We start from the raw sequence: 20,607 nt of genomic DNA on the forward strand, positions 1-20,607 counted from the left end.
GCCTTCCTTCCTGGTTTAAATATATCCCCGAAAACGTTCCGAGTTTGGAACCGGTACAATCATCCCTTGCAGTAGAAAATCTTGTACTGCCCGGAAGAGACCACGCAAGCGGTCTGGGGACAAACACAGGTTGTAAGGAAAAAAACAAAATTCGATCTTGCAGCCGGACTGAATCTGCTCGTGGACCCATCTGTCTTAAATCAGAGAAGTCCACGGGTCCGGAAAAAAATGAAGACGTTCCCCCCCACCCCAGATACAGGTGAGGGCACCCCTTCAGGCAGAAGAGTATGCAGGTCTGGAAGTACCTGCTCTCGGCTTACCAGGCCAGGGCCTCTTAAAACCTTCGGAGACGTTCCGAACGGATTTGGATCCTTTTTCTGGAGACCCCGAGGGACATAAAAAACGCTTCTGAGCCAGGGAAAAAAGGACCATGTCTGCGACGAGACTCCTTGCCCCTGGAAGCCCTTTGGAAGGAGAGTACTCTTCCCTCCTGTGACTCCCTTAATGATGCCATCCAGGGAAAACCCAAACAGGTGATCCCCCACAAAGGGCAGATCCGCTAAGGCCTTCTTGGAAGTTTGGTCAGCAGACCAGCATTTCAGCCATATCATGCGCCGAAGGACTACTGCTGTCACAGACAGCCTAGAAACAAAGGGAGCTGCATCAAGAGAGGCGTAGCAGAGGAAAGTTCTGGGACACCAAAGCAATGGTGAACACCAGCCTGAGGACTGAACCAGCCATAGTAAACATGTGCTGGACCAAGGTCTCTGCCTTCCTATCAAAAGGGTCCTTAAAAGCTGGAGACTCCTCCACTGGAATCAGGATGGACTTGTTCAGGCTGGAAACCGGGGAATCCATCACAGGTTGGACCGTCCACTTTTTTAAACAGGGACTCTTCAAAGGGTTACCTTCTAGCGAAACGCTTAGGAATCACCACATTGCGTCAAAATAAGCAGGAAAAAGAAAAACTTTTGCTACTTTTGAGGATTTTTGGGTACCGAAGGTGACCGGCGCCTCCAACTGCATCCTCCGTTTTTAAAGTTCCCCGCACTGATACAACCAGTGCCTCCACCAGCGAATCATCCTCACTACTCAGAATTCTGAAGAGACAGAAGAAGCAGGTAAGGGCAGTGGACGCTTTTTGCAGGTTCTTTTTTGCAGGCCGCCATTACAGACATGGTGGACTGGGACCCAGAAGGGCCCGCTGCCTCTGAGATGAGATCAGGTGGTAAAATTTGCTCCAGGGACTCCATGTTAACCAGGGAATCACACAGGCAATCTTGAAAAAAACACTGCTAAGTGCCCCCCAGCACAGCTGAATAGCTGCTATAGCAGAGAGAGGGAGATCCGCTTAGGGCACCCACAATAACTTACCACCCCTGGTCAGCACAGAGCAGAACGCTTGATGCTGTACACCATGCGGCGATCAGAGAGAAAGAGGAAGTCCAGGAGCCAGCACTAGAGGTCCACCGCCACAGTCACTGCCCACAAGGCTCCAAAAAATTGATTTTTGTAAAATCTTACCGTAAAATCCTTTTCTCTTAAGCTCATTGACAGACGTAGTCCTCGTTGATTAATAACAACTCGGGTTATACTGCCCTCTACAGGAGTAGGACTAGACAGGAAAGAAAACATTCTGGCCACACCTTAGGGGCCGTCCCAGAGGGTATATCCTCTCTCTCTCTGCTACAGCAAATCAGTTATGTCACAAAGCAGTGTTTAGAGAATTTAACCCAACCCAACTCAAAAACAGAGGGGCGGGTACTACGTCTGTCAATGAGCTTAAGAGAAAAGGATTTTACGGTAAGATTTTACAAAAATCCATTTTTCTCTGTCGCTCATTGACAGACGTAGTCCTCGTTGATTAATAACAACTCGGGACGTCCCAAAGCAGTACCACAAATGAGGGGTGGGAAAACGGAAATCAAAATCCAATCTAGAAGGCCCAACCGGTGCCAACTAGAAGTTTTAAAGGCTCATCAATCACACGATGAGACTCAACTGAAATTCCAACGGAAAAAAACCCTCAAGGTAGACCACCGGTCTCCTCAAATTGCGGCCTGCAAAACCTTGCGGCCAAATGAGGCATCCGCCGATGCCATCACATCAACTTTATAAAATTTCGTAAAGGTATGTACCGACGACCAGGTGGCCGCCTTGCACACCTGGACCACTGACGCCTGATGGCGGTAGGCCCAGGAAGTACTGAGCGCTCGAGTGGAGTGAGCCTTAACAGGGAACGGAGGATTCCGACCCTTAATAGAATAAGCCTGTACCACCGTCTGTCTAATCCATCTGGAGATAGTCGCGGCAGATGCAGGCAACCCCTTTCTGGGGCCATCCGTGATCACAAAAAGTGAATCCGTCTTACGGAACGTTTCCGTAGCCTTCAGGTATACCCTGATTGCCCGAACCACATCCAAGGAATGCAACGCATATTCCCGAGGATGATTGGGCTGAGGACACAAGGAAGGTAGCACAATATCTTCATTCAGATGAAAGTCTGAAACCACCTTAGGAAGAAAGGATGGCTTCGGATGAAGAACTACCTTATCCCTATGAACCACTAGATATGGGGAATGGCATGATAATGCAGCCAGTTCTGACACCCTGCGTGCAGAAGTGATAGCCACCAAGAAGGCCACCTTCTGAGATAATGTAAGCAAGGGAATCTCCCTGATATTTTCAAAGGGAGGTTTCTGCAGAACCGACAAAACCAAATTAAGATCCCAAGGTGGTAAGGGCGCGCGGACTGGCGGAGCCAAGTGCCGCACCCCCTGGATGAAATTCCGCACCAGGGAATGAGTAGCCAAAGGCTTCTGAAAGAAGATTGCTAATGCTGAAACCTGACCCTTGATGGTGCTCAAGGATAGTTTCTGCTCAACCCCCTTTTGCAGAAAAGCCAAGATTCGGGTCACCGAATAGGTATGTGGGGGAAATCCCAAAGATTCACACCACGCAATATAAGTCTTCCATGTGCGATAATAGACTTTGCTGGAAGTCGCTTTCCTTGCTTTAATTAGAGTAGGAATAACTGAAGCTGACAACCCTCTGCCCTTCAGTACCTGGGTCTCAATGGCCAGGCCATTAAAACCAGCGACTGTAAAGCACGATGGAAGATCGGTCCTTGAGACCGCAGATCCTCCCTGAGAGGAAGTCTCCAAGGAGCGTTCGCGACTAGCATGTCCAAGTCGGCCTGACGAGGCTAGCCTCGAATTTCCAGGATAACTGGAGTTCCCTCCATCTCTATCCTGCGGAGAAATCTCAGCAGCAACTTGAGAGGGGGGAAGACGTATAGTAGCTGATACTGCCTTAGTAGGCCGTTCAGCGCGTCTGCTGCGTCCGCTAGAGGAACGCGGCCGCGCGTTACCAACCTCCGCGCCTTCCTGTTGAGCCGATATGCCAACAGATCCACCTCCGGGATGCTCTGATGAAGACACAGATGGTGCAATCCTTGGTGATCGACCTAAGTCATCACCCTGATATTGTCTGACTGGATCCGAACCAGGCTGCCCTAGAGCTGCTTGGTCCAGGCAATCCGACAAAGTCTGATAGCTCTCTGTTCCCACACATTTATCAGAAACTTGATTCTTATCAGGAGTGATGATTTCTCCTGGTTGAGCATTAGAGACCGAAGTCACAAGACTAGAGGCTCCTTGGTCTGTTTGCTCAACCGGATCCGATTCCTGTAGGGAACTGAGACTAATCTTTGGAAAAGGTAAAGAAAATGGATCTGTTCAGGGAACGGTAACTACCGCTCCCTGTAGCACCTAAATGTTGGAAGGGAAGAATCGCACCGGTAGCAGTGATCGATACTCGATCTTGTGTCCTGATCGTATGATCTCCTGAACCCCTTAGTCCGAGATTCAGGAAGGCTCTAGCTCTGAATGCCGGTGAAGACGTCCCCCCACCCTTAACTTCAGGTTTGGCTGAGTCTGCCTTTTGTTTGCCCGACCAGCGCCTCTTGAACCCTCCTAGAGGGGCTTTGCCTTTCCCGCTCGCCCCAGCAGAATCCTTTATGAGCGGCAAAGAAAGGTCCACGCTTGTTACGAGGTCCTTTAGCTTTAGCAGCCTGCGGCAAAAAAGTGCACTTGCCCCCAGTGACATCCTTAATGATCTCATCTAGGGTGGCCCCAAATAGGCGATTCCCCTAAAAGGGAAGATTCGCCAAGGCTTTTTTGGAACCTAGATCCGCTGACCAGCATTTTAACCACAGCACACGTCTGAGGATTACCGCTGACATAGATGCATGCCCTAACAAGGGGTGGCATCCAGGGCTGCGTCACAGACGAACTGCAGTCCTAGTATAATTTGTTCCATCAAATCAGATGCTGCCTGGGGGATACCTTTCCCCTTTAGATCATGGCGTACCAATCTTGCCCATTCCGTTAATGTCTGTGAAACTAAACCAATGACAATCACTGGTCTAAAGGCTGACCCTATCAGGGAAAAAATAGTGCGGGACTCCGCTTCCATCTTCCGATCCACCGGATCCTTAAAGGACGGAGCGTCCTCCAACGGGATAACAGTGGCTTTATTCAGTCTGGAAATAGGTGGATCCACCACTGGTGGTACCGTCCATTTCTTAATGAGGGATTCCTCAAACGGATAGCGTCTAGCAATGCGCTTGGAAACAGCAAAGGTACGTTTTGAATGATCCCATTCCTCTTTAATCTTATTACCAAAACATTTGGGTAAGGGAAAAACCTTCGCCGTCTTGGTAGGTTTACTAGTACCAAAGGGAATTTCCATCTCAGTTGCCTCTGCCGGTAAAACCTCAAGTCTTAAGGTTTCCCGGACCGCCACAACTAGTGCGTCCACCAATGCTTCTTCTTGTGCTATGGCGGAGGCAGGAACGTCCTCCTCACTGTCTGAGGGAACTTTACCTGAGACAACAGCCCCTGCAGAGGGACCTGCAGCTGCAATGACCATCTCAGAATCTGAATCTGAAGTATCAGATGACATAGGGGTAGGCGGGGGTCGCTTTCTTGACCCCCGTCCCTGACAGGCCGTCTCCACCCGAGACACCAAAGACTCCAAAACTGCTGTGAATGCATCCATACTCTGAACTGGAGGGTCCTGCGGCCACCTCGAGGGAAACAGGTGGGGGTACCTGTGTGGCAGGGTCCATGATTATTTCAGACACTTGCCGGAAAAAATTAATTTGCCAAAAAAATAAAAACTTTTTTTTTTTTTTTTTTTTTTTTCTTTAGACCCCCAGCGCCACAGCGCCTCTCAGTGTTACCTGCTTAGGGACCCCTACAGAGCGAGAGAGAGACCCCAAGGCTCACCACTTGATGCTCAGAAGTTTCAATACAACCTGTTCCAGCACTGTCTATTACAGACAGGAAGTCTTTGGCTGGCTTTCCCGGGTAAAAGGAGGCGGCTCCGCCCCTTTGCACGCCTTCCGGCGCCTCCCCTTAGCTCCTCGAGGTGTTTGGTCACCTCAAACATGGCCGCCCCCATGCTGGAGACACGAGGCTACGCCGGGTAAAAGGAGGCGGCTCCGCCCCTTTGCACGTCTTCCGGCGCCTCCCCTTAGCTCCTCGAGGTGTTTGGTCACCTCAAACATGGCCGCCCCCATGCTGGAGACACGAGGCTACGCCAATATGGCGGCCTCGTGCGATCTGTAAGACAATGACAGCGGCCTGTATGTTCGGCCTGGCGGCCTGCGGGAGTATCTCGGCCCCACAACCTTCACCCTGAATGGTGATAAGCCTGGCCGGCGGTACCGGACCCTGGCGGGCCGCATGCGGTCCGTGGGCCATCGGGAGGCAGCCCTCTGTCCTTCCGAAGTGACCCTTTGCTGGAGGAATGGCGATCTAGACTGCAGTGACTCAGGCACCTCCCCATTAGGCATCGGCCTGTGTACCTCTGACAGGTAGGATACCTTTTACTTCAATAGTAATGCCCCTTATAGTACTGCTACTGACTTCAGTCACCCTTACAGTTTTGCAATGACCTAGATCGTCAGCTCCCAAACCAAGCCTCCTGGTTTTTGTTCACAAAAAATCACACTCAAATTGGGGGATCTGTGACTGTTATAGGATAGAGGGGAGACCCATCCTATCATTCCAGAGAGGGGCCTGCGTCCACCACAAACCCGACAGGGGGGGAGGGGGAACATACTACTCACCATACCGGAACCAGGCGGGCGCCCACTCCTGACAGAACCCCTCTCCACCGGGGTGGGGGGGCTGTCGACAATATGGACGCCGTGACTCTGTTGGTCATTGGCGTTCAGGCGAGACGTTTAACTCGCAGGGTCAGTCCCCGTCCAGTGGGACTATGTCGCGGCCGACCCAGCGCGGAGCTATGGCCTGCACGTGCTCGTAGGCTGAACTGGGGTGACCACTGGATCTCAACATCCAGCCCGTCGCCCAGTTCCAGCTTGCTTGCTTGAAGATCTCACAGGAACACTGGAGAAAAAAGCTGTCTAAAAAAAAAACCTTTCTAAGAAAAAAATTCCTGCCAGGACCGAAGATCCTAGCAAGGCATCTAGGTCCTTACTCCTAACTAGACAGGAAAAAAACTGATTTGCTGTAGCAGAGAGAGAGAGGATATACCCTCTGGGACTGCCCCTAAGGTGTGGCCAGAATGTTTTCTTTCCTGTCTAGTCCTACTCCTGTAGAGGGCAGTATAACCCGAGTTGTTATTAATCAACGAGGACTACGTCTGTCAATGAGCGACAGAGAAAACATGGCTGCCACTTTAGTTAATGGGAAACCACCACCAAGAAAGGGCCGTCGGACAACACCAACATGGCCGCTGCATATACAGCCAGCCATCCACGACAAAATGGCGGCACCTGCGGGGCTCCCAGGACCCACAGGGGACATCAAGGTACATTTTGACAGTAAAGGGGGGGCCCTAGCAGGATCCTCACCAGGACAACTCCCCCTCAAACCGTGCATTCGGCTCCCAGCAGCAGGGCCCCCCCCACCATATCCTTTCCGTCGCCCAGGCAAGCAGTTGATTGTAGTTCTCACAGTAACAGAAAATAATAAAAAAGAAAAAAAATGCTAGGACCAGAGATTACCAGCAAGGAACTATGTCCTTACTCCTGACTAGGCAGAAAAAACTTAATGCCTAAAGCAGGAAGTGGGAGTATACCCTCTGGGACTGCCCCATACGCATGGTAAAGCTTTTTCCTGCCTAGTGTCCTACTCCTGTAGGAGGCAGCATAACCCAATGGTCAAGAAGATTCTGGAGCTGTGTCCGTCAATGAACGAGAGAAATTATTTCTATCGCTCCGACATTCGCGGTGATAATCCACGTGTGGTGCAATCGTCGTTTACGTATGCGTACAGGACCAACATGTGTGTTCGCCTTTTCAGCATGCATAGAGACAGGGGCACTTTTTTTTCATTTCTCTATCGATGGGACACTGGTACACTAGCATAGGGCTGGGCGATTTTGCCTAAAAAAAAAATCTTTGATTTTTAAAGAAAAATTCGAGTTTCGATTCGATTTTCGATTTTTTTTCCAATGCACTTAAAAAATTACTGCAGAGTCTGGAGGGAGGACTGAGGAAAAGGAGACACGCTGTATATGTGTGTCTGACTGTGACGGACCACCGCCGCGCCTGAATGGGACGTCAGCTGCGGGCGGTGCGTCTTTACAGGGGCTGCGCTGTGATAGGTACAGAGAACAGAACTCCCCAGTAACCGGCAACCTTTTTTAGTTTGAAAAGATTTTTTTTTTTCAAACTCGAGTTTTTTGTACAATTGTTTTTTTCGCCTTTTTCCGCCTTGTGCAGCCAGCCCCCGCGTAACTACACACACCCTGGGGCTCCAGCCAGGTCCTAGTCTGCCGCACAGGAACCGAACTCCCCAGTAACGGACCACCGCCGCGCCTGGATGTGACGTCAGCTGCGGGCGGTGCGTCTGTGACCCTATCGACTTAACTGGATTGGGAGAACCATTTGTGGTTTCAGTCCCATCGCGTGCAGCAAGGAATTGTAAGGAGCAGCAAGTGTGGGCAGGAATTTGGCCTAGCACCTACCATGCGAAGCCTAAGACCGTGAACCTGGAGCAAGGCAGTCATGGAGGAGGAGTGTCTGATGAGGAGAAGTTAAGAATTGGCAGTTACACGTGCAGGGCTGTGGAAGCTGCACAGTTGAACCAGGCTAGAGGAGGGAAGGGTGTTGGCGCTGTTGTGGTTGATCGAGAAAGTGGCAAAGTTTTGGAAGTGGGGACTGATCAAACTGGAGAAAAGGGAGAACCACTGCTTCATGCTTGTATGGTGGCAATAGACATGGTGGCACGCCAACAAGGAGGAGGTGCATATGAATGCCTCGTTGGACTGGAAATTGAGCAACAACCCAAAAAGCACAGTGTAACCAAAAAGGATGGGGAACAAATAGGGGATGAGGGGGAGAGCCGGAAGCGCACACAAGAGAACAGTGGACAGTGTACTGGAGAGCTGCCATACCTATGTACTGGGTATGAGGGGTTGCAGCGCGCTGTGATAGGTACAGAGAACTCCCCGGCCTGGATGTGACGTCAGTTGCCGGGAGAGGAAGCGGGCGGTGTGTCTGTACAGGCCAGGGGCTGTGATAGGATAGGTACCTATCCTATCACAGCCCCTGGCCTGTACAGACGCACCGCCCACTTCCTCTCCCGGCAGCTGACGTCACATCCAGGCCGGGGAGACTTTACCTATCACAGCGCGCCGCAGCCCCGCAGCTGACGTCACATCCAGGCGCGGCGGTGGTCCGTTACTGGGGGGTTCGGTGGCTGCACAAGGCAGAAAAAAGTATTGTAGAAAAAACTTGAGTTTAAAAAACAAAAAAATAGTTTCAAACTAAAAAATCGATAAATCAATTTATCGCCCAGCCCTACATTAGCAGATGTTTTTGTGCAGTTGTACACTATGACAAATGTTGATTGTCCATCGGTGGACACTGACAGATGTTGCAATGGAACACTACTGCAGATGGTTTTGTGCACTGGTACAGAGGTTGATAGGACACGTATAATATAAGATTTTGTGCACTGGTACAGATGTTGATGGACCACATACACTATGACCAAAGTTTTGTGCATTGGTACAGATGTTCATGGGGGCACTTGGACTGAAGTTCATGGGATAGGGACAGTGGTGCTTGGTGTACTGTGTGGAGATGGCTGCAGGCTCTGTTTGCACTGTGAAGGCTGTGATTGGACATAGCCATCACGCGACTGGCTAATCACAGCACCCATATCCCGATCTGTGTTTGGCTGTGTCGAAAGATCACAGCCATCACAGAATCGGGTCACACCCAGGCCCCAGGTCAGAGAGTGGGAAGCGATTAAAGTGTTACTAAATCCTCAACAGTAAAATCAGTCTGTATGTGCAGTAAAGCATGCTTGTTGTACTCACTGTGGAACCTAAGAGGTTTATTTTCTGCATGGTGTAAAAAAGCTGTTTAATCCTGTCTTCTTTGATCCCCCCTACTTCCACTGTCCCCAATCCATCGCCTGAGAGTTCAGAGCCTTGGAGGCACTCTGCACATGCTCTGTTTGGTGTGTATTGCTAGAAAAGGTTTTTTTTTTTTTTGGGGGGGTGCGTGTGATCAGCACAGGGCCAATCAGCACTGTCCAGACAAAGGGTCAGGGGTCATGCAGCCTCATGTGACAGTCAAAGGAGAATAATAACTCCTCCTACAAGCTTTAACCAGTGCTCGGCCAGGCGATGATAGAATTTACAAGACTGTTATATACTACTGATGAGAAAAGGTAATTAGCAGTTAATATTTAGTAAAATAATTGCATTTCAATGTTGTGTGCACTGTGGGAGACCAGATATAGTGAATGCAGAGGCCTGGTTTTACAAACACTTTAAACCACATTGGTAAATTCCTACTGCTGTAAGGCCCATTGAGTGCACCTACTGCCTGCTTTATACCTGTGCAGTAAGACATTGTTTAAACTTGTGGTGGGGGGGGGGAAGGCATAAAAACACAAAGTTGATCCTGATGTTTGTGTCCTGCAAAAATCCAAATTTATGGATACAGGACATACAAGTCAACTCCTTCCGGCCTCCGACAATTCAATAACTGGTGTCTGAGCACATAAATAGAGGGAGAATATGCCCAGACCTATGCAGATTTTGATTTTCATGAAACTAAGTAATACTAAACCCTCCTCTCATTTACAAACTAAGGAGGCGGTCATCTTTGATCTAAATTAGCAATGATGCTTCATTTGACCAGTTATAACACCAGCCACTTGATGGTTTGACAGCACAGGCAACCGTGCAAGTTATCTTCAAGGCATGTCTTGAATGTCAAGGTTTTGGAAAATAGCTAAATTAATAGGTTTAGCTCCACTTTAAAGCAGAACTAAATTACTACCTTCTCTCTAATGGTCCGGGTCACTGACCAGAATTTTCTCCCCCAGCATCTCCATGCTGGATGATGAGTCAGTCATCCTGGTACAGGGGAACCGTGTCGGTGATGAAAGTGGAGCTTTGCATGCGCAGCTCTGTTTAAATGCCGCAGAAGACTGAGAGAATGGCAGATAAATGTATTTTATCGCAGAAGAGTCAATGCATGACTATTCTGCCATAATAGTCTTCTCCCTGTCTGTTCTACAAAGCCTTTAGTTCCAATTAAAGTGCTATGAGAAAGTCAACATTTGAATAACACCGCACAGCGGTGGGCAGAGGTACTGAATAACCTGAAAGACACATCCACACGTCAACTTGCTATTACATCCATGCCAAAAGCCAATCAGAATGAAGATTCAGAGAAGATGGCATTCAGGCAACTTATTTATGATTTCTCTATGAAATACAGTCCTTGTGTCCTGTGAATATAGAAAACCTTACAAAAAGTACATTTGAATTATTCCACTGGTTCTCATATTTACCTCTGCTGAGATCTATTGGAACGTTCTCCTCCCCGCTGTCATTCCGCCCTATTAAAAAGGAAACAAAAAAGAAAATTAGTAGTGGGAACTGAGAGAAACCTCTCTGTTTCAATACATTTTTATTCAAGGATTTTTAAACATACATGAGAGAAGATCAGTGTACGATACAATAATAGTCTGAGGCTGAGGAGGTCACAACTGTATTCTACCTTCTCAGTGCCCTCTAATGGAAAATCCCATAAAACATATTAATTGTGCTGTACTGACCCAACTAGGAGGGTACAGAGAGGTAAGAAATAACGATTACGACAGTCTGGGAGAGAGAACAGTCTTTTTTTCATTCAAGAGATGCCATGCCATTTATTCTTTACTTGTGCCACCAAAGGGCATGGGGACCACCAAGCATTGGATAGAACATGTTTCACCACCATAAAGAGAAAATTAAGTTCCTGAGTCTACCTTTACCTAAATGAGTGCAGACCATCTAGCTTACTCCACTACAAAATCTCCTGATACTAGGATAGGTCTACTAGAAGTGGAAGAGCATGCCCGTAGAACTGAGAGAAATGTGATCAGCGGGGCACACAAGTTATAAAATCCATCAGAGGTTCTATCCTTTTTCCAACTAAATAAAAAAAAAAAAAAAATGACAGTGTTTATACCTTTAAAGCGGAGTTGCATCCAAAAGTGGATCTTCCGCTTTAAGTACTCCTGACCCCTTGTTATGCCACATTTGGCATGTCTTTTTTTGGGGGGGGGGGGGGTGTCAAGTACCTAGTTTTGACAGGTCTACTTGGTTTGTGGCAGACTGGAGGGTGAGTACATCAGACTGGGGGCTGGCTGACTTCCATGCACCTCTCTTAATCCTTTTCAATTTGTTTTTCCCGTTACAGGGATGGAGACGCTGGGTATACCTGCTGGTGTCTCACTTAAAGTCCCACATAGCCCACATTGTCTATGTAACCAGGGATGGAGGCACCTCGCCTACAGGCTGGTGCTTCATTTAAAGTCCCACCGTGCGATTTTCGTGCGTTTTTTGGTGGATGCAGTCTAATTTTTGACCCCAGTTTTTTCATATACAGGGATGGAGACCATAGCATGACCTGCTTGTCTCATGTAGAGTCCCAAATATTTTATGAAATTAGGGATGGAGGCACTGAGCTATACAGGCAAACTGCCTCATATAAAGTCCCAATCTGTGTTTTACACTGCATCCACCAAGGGGTTGGAGGTGTATGCTTCTCAGCTGGTCGTTTTCAGTTTGTACCATCTTAAGAACATCGCTATTAGAGCATTGAGATACCATACCAGTCGTGGATGGAGGTGGGTTGGGGGAAGTTTGGGCTGCTCCCTCCCACCTGCTTCCTATCCACCCATTAGCAACCATGTGCTCCCAGAGTGGAGACACTCAAATATAAAAGTGTTTTGCAGATAAAACAGGGTGCCGTGTCGTGGCTCTGCAGCTTACACATGCGTTTGCAAATGCGTGTCAACTAAACCCCTGTTCTTTATTTATATCGAGACAGGTCTACTTGGTTGGTGGCAGACTGGAGGGTGAGTACATCAGACTGGGGGCTGGCTGACTTTCATGCACCTCTTTTAATCCTTTTCAATTTGTTTTTGACAGGTACCCACTTCCGCTCAGGCCGCCTAGGGGGCTTGAGCAGAAGTTCTCCTCTCCCTCCCTGCAATCTTCTGGGACACGTCACAGGTCCCAGAAGATTGCCTGGCCACTAAGGAAGCGCAGCACGACTCGTGCAAACGCAGTGTGCACCAGGCTGTGAAGCCACAACCTGTTACAGCCGGGTGACCACACTTGTGATGCCTCTGCGAAGAGAAGAGGGAGAGAACCGAGGCTCCCGCTGGATCCTGGGACAGGGGACCGTGTGTTTATTATAAGTCAGCAGCTACACTTATTGTAGCTGCTAACTTTTAATAAACACAAAATGGCTGGAACTCTGCTTTGAACTTTTCTTTTTTAAAGCAGTAGTAAATTGTTTAAAAAAAAAAAAAAATTCCTCCTGCAAGGCAAAGTTATACTATGCATCGCATACGAGCACATTATGTGAAAGTTCCCTTAAGGGCTCTTTCACACGGGCAGTCCGATCAGATCCGCCTGTCAGTTTTTTAGGCGGATCTGATCGGATCCTCCATGCAGCTCTATGGGGCAGCGGGTGTCAGCGGAGGTGACCTCCGCTGACACCCGCTGCCATCCGCATCCGATCCTGTGCTGAAATCTGGACGGATGTAAACCCTATTTTTCCATCCGTTCAGTAATCGGAGCGGAGCGGATCTGATGAGAGCGGACAAGCGGTCCGCTCTCCTCCGATCCCCCATAGAGGGCAGCGGGTGCTGAGACACCTCCCTCTCCGCTCTGCAAGCGGAGACGGAGCTGTCATCCGCCCGGCTCAGCGGGGATCGCGGATCGATCCCCGCTGAGCAACACGGATCCGCCTGCGGAGGCGGACCGTGTGAAAGAAGCCTAAAGCAAAGCCCTCCAGCGGTGCGCTGTCCCCGCTGACAGGGTTTCCTTCATCAACCAGTCTTCATTCCGTGTTCTTGGGCTCTGGTACTTTGAATGTAGGAGCCACGCGGCGCGCGGGAGTCGCTGTTCACGGCACAGGGCTCTGAAGGAACGGCACTGGTATGCCATTCCTTCAGAGCGCATGCGCCATTGATGTCTCCAGCGGATTCACAAGTAATTATCTTCTAAACAGTGCAGGTTTAGCAGAGATGTACTTAACCTATAGGTAAGCCTTATTAAAGGATTACCTATAGGTAAAAATCAACCAAAGGAGTTCACTTCCAGCTTTTAATAGTGTCAGAGTCTATACCTCCCAAATTTTTGAGATGGGAATGAGGGACACAAATTACCGAAAGTATGTATTCATAGGACACACCCCCTGCCTCACCCGCTTAAAGGAGAATTACACACAAAAAATGTTTGATTAAACCCACAAGTGCTTTCTTTTACCACTACTATTCCTTTATACTGGCCTTTAACACTGGGAAACATTATTTGAAAGATAAATAGTGCATTTTATAGACAACTATTTAGATCCGACCAAATGAGGGACAAATGAGGATGAAAGAGAGCAGAGTGACTTTGTTCCAAATCAGGGACAGTTGTCAGATGTATAATGCTCTACCCGTATTGGGAATATTTCCCCTCATTTCCGGTCTGTGTGACCACTTTAATGCACGTTTTTTTTTTTCTTCTTTTTAACTTTATAGGAAGTACAAAACTGTCTGCTGTGTTTGTAATGGCAGACCGCCGTTCTGTCTCCCCAGGGAGTGATCACGGCCACGCAGATCAGCTTCTCCTAGCGCAAATCACGGCGCGCGTCACCACGCTCACTCCTAAGGAGCTACACTACATATGGGTATGACGATTCACACAGCCGAGCCACCTTGCCACAGTATATCTGCGGCAGGTGGTCGGCAAGAGGTTAAAATGCCCATATATCGTAATTCTGGGTATATTTATTATTAACCACTTTAGCCCCGGAGGATTTTCCTGCTAAACGACCAGGGGGTATTTTGCGATTCGGCACTGCGTGACTTTAACGGACAATTGCGCGGTCGTGCGACGCTGTACCTAAACTAATTTGACGTCCTTTTTTTCCCACAAACAGAGCTTTCTTTTGGTGGTATTTGATCACCTGTGCGCTTTTTACTTTTTGCGCTATAAACAAAAAAAGAGCGTAAATTTTGCAAAAATAACAATATTTTTCACATTTTTTTATATGAAATTCCCCAAAAAAAATGTAAAAATCAAAATTTTTTAACATTTTCGGCCAATTTGTTTTATGCTACATATGTTTGGTAAAAAAAAAAAAAATCGCAAAAAGCGTATTTTTATTGGTTTGCGCAAAAGTTATCGCGTTTACGAACAAAGGGAAAGATTTTTGTCATTTTTTTTTTTTTTTTTTAACGCGTAATGGCGGCGATCTGCGATTTTTTTTGAGGTACTGCGACATTGGTCGGACAGGTCGGACCCTTGACTGACATTTTTGACACTTTTGGGGTTACCAGTGACATTTCTACAGTAATCAGTGCTATATATATGCACTGTTACTGTAAAAATACACTGGCAGTGAAGGGGTTAACTTTATTTGGGAGGGGCTGTGTGTGTCCCTAGGGGCGTGCTTTCTACTGTGATTGGCTGTGGCTTGAGGTGTAAGGACACTGATCAACGGATCTACATAGTAGATCCGTGTGATCACTGTCTTTACACCGAGGAGAATGACAGGCAGCTTGTTTACACAAGCCGCCTGACTTTCTCCCGACCCCCCCAACGATCGCCGAGTGACCGGCGGACATCGGGTCCGCCAGTCACACGCGCGGGGGGGGTCCGTGACCGCGCGGGGGCGCGCGCTCGCTCCCCAGAGCCTCACAGGCTAGCGACGTAGACCTACGTTGCTCTGCCTGTGAGGGGTTGTCTGCCGACGTAAATATACTGTGAGCAGTCGGCAAGTGGTTAAATATTTTATATAAGTAATATATACAGTATGATTACTTTCACTGTTTCACAGTATGAATGAACCCCTTATAGTAGTGACTGTTCAGCAGGGAATGATGCGCCTGCACCGGAAGTGACGAGCGGGGCCGGTGCAGGCGCATTGACTCCTGGGATCGATGACACTCATCTCCCAAGAGTCAGTGCAAGGAGGAAGTGACAGCGCGGGCCGCGGCCGCAGAGTAAGGAAGAGGAAGAAAGGTAAGTATATTTTCATTAAAAAGAAGGTAAGTGAAACAAAAAAAAAAATTAAAATTATCCAATTCTTTTTCAGGTAAATTAACCACTTAAGCCCCGGAAGATTTTAACCCCTTCCTGACCAGGGGGTATTTTGCGATTCGGCAATGCGTGAATTTAACGGACAATTTTGCGGTCGTGCGACGCTGTACCTAAAATAATTTGACGTCCTTTCTTTCCCATAAACAGAGCTTTCTTTTGGTGGTATTTGATCACCTGTGCGATTTTATGATCACGCGCTATAATCAAAAAAAAGCGACAATTTTGCAAAAACAACAATATTTTTCACGTTTTTTTATATGAAATTCCCAGCAAAAATAATGTAAAAATCAAAATTTTTTAAAATTTTTGGCCAATTTTTTTTCTGCTACCTATGTTTGGTAAAAAAAGAAAATCACAATAAGCGTATTTTGATTGGTTTGCGCAAAAGTTATTGCGTTTACTAACTAAGGGAAAGATTTTTGTCATTTTTGGTGGGTTTTTTTTTAACGAGTAATGGCGGCGATCTGCGATTTTTTTTTGCGGGACTGCGACATTGCGGCGGACAGATCGGACCCTTGACTGACATTTTTGATACTTTTGGGGGTACCAGTGACATTACTGCAGTAATTAGTGCTATACATATGCACTGTTACTGTAAAAATGACACTGGGAGGGAAGGGGTTAACTTTATTGGAGAGGGAGGGGTTAAGTTTGTCCTTAGGGGCGTGTTTCTAACTGTCATTGGATGTGGCTGTGTGTGTAACAGCACAGATCAACGGTCCTACATAGCAGGACCGAGTGATCTGTGCTTTTACACAGGGGAGAATGACAGGCGGCTTTGTTTACATTAGCCGCCTGCCTTTCTCCCTCTCTACCCGACGATCGCGAGTGACCGGCGGACATCGGGTCCGCCAGTCACACGCGCGGGCTTCCTAGTGAACGAGCGGGGGCAGGAGTGCGCCTCCGGCGGCACGCGCTCGCTCCCTATTGGTTCCCAGACTAGTGACGTACCGGTACGTCACTTTGCCTGGGAGGGGCTGACCGCCGCCATATATGGTCGGACGGCGGTCGGCAAGTGGTTAAAGCAAGCGGACGGTGAAAAAAAAAATTTCAGGGTGGAACTCTGCTTTAATGTAAGGCTAATAAAGGAGCCAATTACCATACCAGCATGTCTTTGGAGCATGGGAGGAAACCCACACAGGCAGAGGGGGAACATGCAAACTCTATGCAGGTAGTGCCATGGTTGGGATTCGAACCTACAACCCTAGTGCCACAAGGTAGCATGGACTGGCATCTATCCAGTGCAGAAATCGCCAGTCACCGCACTGTGTGTGAACAAGCCCTAAAGAGCGAGGGGGGATGAGGTCAGGACTTGCATATAAATTCCTACAAGTCTGGATCTGATTTGCAGTGGAAGTACTCTCAGTACTCTCTGCTTATGCATGATCTCACCATTCGCTGTTTGAATTGCCCAAGTTTATGACTTTGGTTATATTTTTCTGTTTAAGTAAACCGATCAGCACATGTGCAATGAAAATATCATGTGACAAAGTTATCATGTGATTTCAGCCTTGAAGGCCCAGACATTCAGAAACCAGTCTGCACCACAGAAAACCACCTGCAAGGAGCTGACCTCTTGCACTGGAAGAGAGGACATTCTACAAACACAGAACAACAAGGTCTAATATTTCCAGAATTAACGGATTATCTCTCTGCTGCCTGTAAACTCTTCCATACAAGCAGCCTTACAGGGCAAGAACTCCGTCATCACAAACAAGACTGATTCCAACTGACCTGCAAACTGCTCTCCAGCCCTCTTATCAGGCAATGGATACCACATGTATGAGTGCAATCAAATGACAGAATGAAAGAAAACTCTTACAGTAATGACTAACAAGAGTGCTGTAATGTAAGATTCCAACATGACTCATCCCTCGCTTCACAACACACTGCCTTGTGGGAAATAAAGGATACGTGTGCTGCAACAATTGCCATTGTTCTGAAAGCTGACAATTAAATGGAGATTAAAAAGAAAAACAAGTAGAAAGTCCAATCCTAAATAATATAAAATTTAGGACATTTAAAAAAAATGGAAACATTGGACTTTCATTTTGGAGCAAATGTTTTTGAATATCTTATTTTTTTTACTTTTTTTTTCTTATTAAAAAGGAAAACTGGCCAAAAATAGGAATTCTAAAAGAAAAGTTTTATATATTTTAGATTGTAAGCTCTAACGAGCAGGGCCCTCTGATTCCTTTTGTTCCAAATTGTAGTGTAACTGTAATGTCTGCCCTCATTTTGTTAAGCGCTGCGCAAACTGTTGGCGCTATATAAATCCTGTATAATAATAATAATAATAATAATAATTTTAGCTGCATCTCTCATGCCATTACTATGACCGATCACAAAAAAATAAAATATAGGCTCCATGTACACGGGACGTTGTAAATGGCCGTTTAGGAGCAGTTGGGCGTTTTTTTTCAGAAGCCCCTGAACGCAGCTCCATGTTATCTTATCTGTCCATGTACACAGGGTCGTTTACAGTCATTTGCAGGCAGTGGAGTTCAGGGACATTTTTTGGAATGCAATTATTTGCGTCCGAACGTGTGTTTCCCGGCGTTTCAAACGCAAACATGCGACCGATCGCGATGACCCGCGTTTAGCGTTCGTGTTTTTTTTTTCCATTTTAAAGAGGAATCATTTTTTTGACGGAACGGTTCTAAACGCAAACGCCCGCTAAACGCGGGTGCAAACGCGACCTAACGGACGTTTCAAACATTCTAAAAATTCCAGCATTCAAAAGGGACTTTTAACAACGTCCCGTGTACATGGAGCCTAAAACACACAGACTATAAAAGTTATTTTTGTTTTTTTTTTTTTTTTAATCTAAGGCCCGGTTCAACATAGCTGAGATATAGTATCCAACTTGTGAGAGCACAAGTCGCATAACATGTCAAATTCAATGGTTTCTCTATGAGAGCCATTTAAAATGATCCGACTTGAGAAAAGGTTCCGGCACTACTTTGGTCCGACTTTGATACGACTTCAATGCCACAGAGTGTAAAAATTCACATTAAAGCAGTTGTATCCTCGAGCATTGATTACCAGCGCAGAACCTTGGGGGGGTACCACTAGAGCCCCCAGGGATGCCCACCCATGGCCACCAGGGATGTCCACTATAGCCACCAGGGATGGCAATCAGGGCTCAGGGAGCCTGCCAGTGCCCTCCACATCAGTGCTGCCCACCATTGCCATCTATCAGTGCTGCCCACCAGTGCCCATCATTGCCATCTATCAGTGCTGCCCACCAGTGCCACCTATCAGTGCCCACCAATGCTGCATATCAGTGCTGCCTATCAGTGCCACCCCCACCAGTGCCTGTCAGTGCGGCCTCATCAGTGCAGGAAAAAACGTATTTACAAAATTTTATAACATAACAAAAAACATTTTTTTTTTCAAACTTTTTGTGTTTTCTTATTTGTGTAGCAAAAAAGAAAAAACCTTGCGGTGATCGAATACCACCAAAAGAAAGCTCTATTTGTGGGAAAAAATGACAAATTTGGTTTAGGTACAGTGTTGCATGACCGCGCAATTGTCATTCAAAATGCAACAGCGCTAAAAGCTGAAAATTGGCCTGGGCAGGAAGGGGGTGAAAGTGCCCTGTATTGAAGTGGTTAAAGAAGCGGCCGTGTGTGTGGAGCTCTGCATGGCCATGCTGCTTTCAAAAACTGACAGCTAGTATGGGGAACTTCTCCTTGTACTTCAGCCACAGGGAGGGGGAGAGGGGGGTGGGGGTATAGCGGCTGCAACACTGGGAACACGTTACATGTTCCCAAAGGTGAACTGATGCTTTAAGCAGGGGTCTCCAAACTTTCTAAACAAAGGGCCAGCTTAATATCCGTTAGAGAGAGAGATTTTTTTCATGCATTGTAGGCATTTGGGAGGGTATACTGATCAGTGCAATCTGTTATCAGCAAAAACGTTTCCAAAACTAAAACGCTGATGAACGCTGGTAAACATGGAATATAAAAGAGGTAGAATGGCCATTTTTTAACTTCGTTTACTGGCTGTCAAGTTCCGGCATTCAGAAGAGGTTTTCAAACGTCCCGTGTACATGAGTCCTAAGTGTCATTCCTGTCTGCTGCCTCGTTCTTCTGCTATCAGCATGAGTCGCTTCTGACAAGTTTTCCTGACACTATTGGTGCTTTTCCACTGCATGGAACCGAACGGTTTGGCTCGCTTTTGCGCTTTTCCACTGCATGGTACGGGTTAGAATGGTTTGGTACGGTACGTCGGCGCTTTTCCACTACATGGTATGGCTCGGTACGGTTTGCTTAAACAATACCACCTCGGTTGGGGTTCCAGGCGGGCCGTACCGATACCATATCCCACAATCCTTTGCATGCAGCCTTGATTGTTTGTCACTACTAGCCACTGATTGGTCAGAGAATCGTGGTAATCCCACCCACTTAGTACTAAGTACTACAACAGTGGAAAAGCAAACTGAGCCGAGCTGGGCCAAGCAGTGCCGAGTGGAGCCGAGCCGGTACTTGTATTGGAAAAGTGCCATAAGAGAAAAGGTGACAGGAGAGGGCACAGTCTGTGATTGATAGTCTCAGCTCTGTTTGTGTGAAGAGGAGTGTGTCCCTTAATTCCAATCAGCTCTTACAGCTCTCCTCACTGACTTAACTTCAGCTCTCTGCCTCCTGCTTTTAAAGCTGGGGATCCTATATACATTCTGCACTTTGAATGTATGTAGAGAAGAGAAGCCTGCAGATAAACAGGTGCAACTTATGGAGGATTTGTTTAATCTCTGTGTATCACCAGAGGCCAGTCCCTTAACTGGTTTTATGTAAGAGTTTACAACCACTTTAAAGCCTTGAAATCAGCTCCCTTAGGGCCCATTTGCTCCATCCCACTTTGTGGTGCTACATTAATTAAGAAGCACAGAATTTTTTCTTTTTTTTTTTTTTTTTAACAATCATACTTACCTAGGTGGATGCAGCATTTGTCCCC

At 47.2% G+C, this 20,607-nt stretch overlaps 1 protein-coding gene across 2 annotated transcripts in view; it reads right to left on the minus strand.

Moving 5' to 3' along the window:
* Positions 1-20,607, minus strand: part of RICTOR (RPTOR independent companion of MTOR complex 2) — a 270,400-nt gene that overhangs the window by 225,832 nt on the left and 23,961 nt on the right. For both annotated transcript variants that reach the window (XM_082264794.1, XM_082264793.1), the window contains exon 2: positions 10,854-10,901. In XM_082264794.1, coding sequence (XP_082120920.1) covers positions 10,854-10,901 — 48 coding nt within the window. The remainder of the gene's footprint in view (positions 1-10,853; positions 10,902-20,607) is intronic.

This window comes from Pelophylax lessonae, assembly GCF_965119305.1.
Source record: "Pelophylax lessonae genome assembly, chromosome: 1".
NCBI classification, from domain to species: Eukaryota; Metazoa; Chordata; class Amphibia; order Anura; family Ranidae; genus Pelophylax; species Pelophylax lessonae.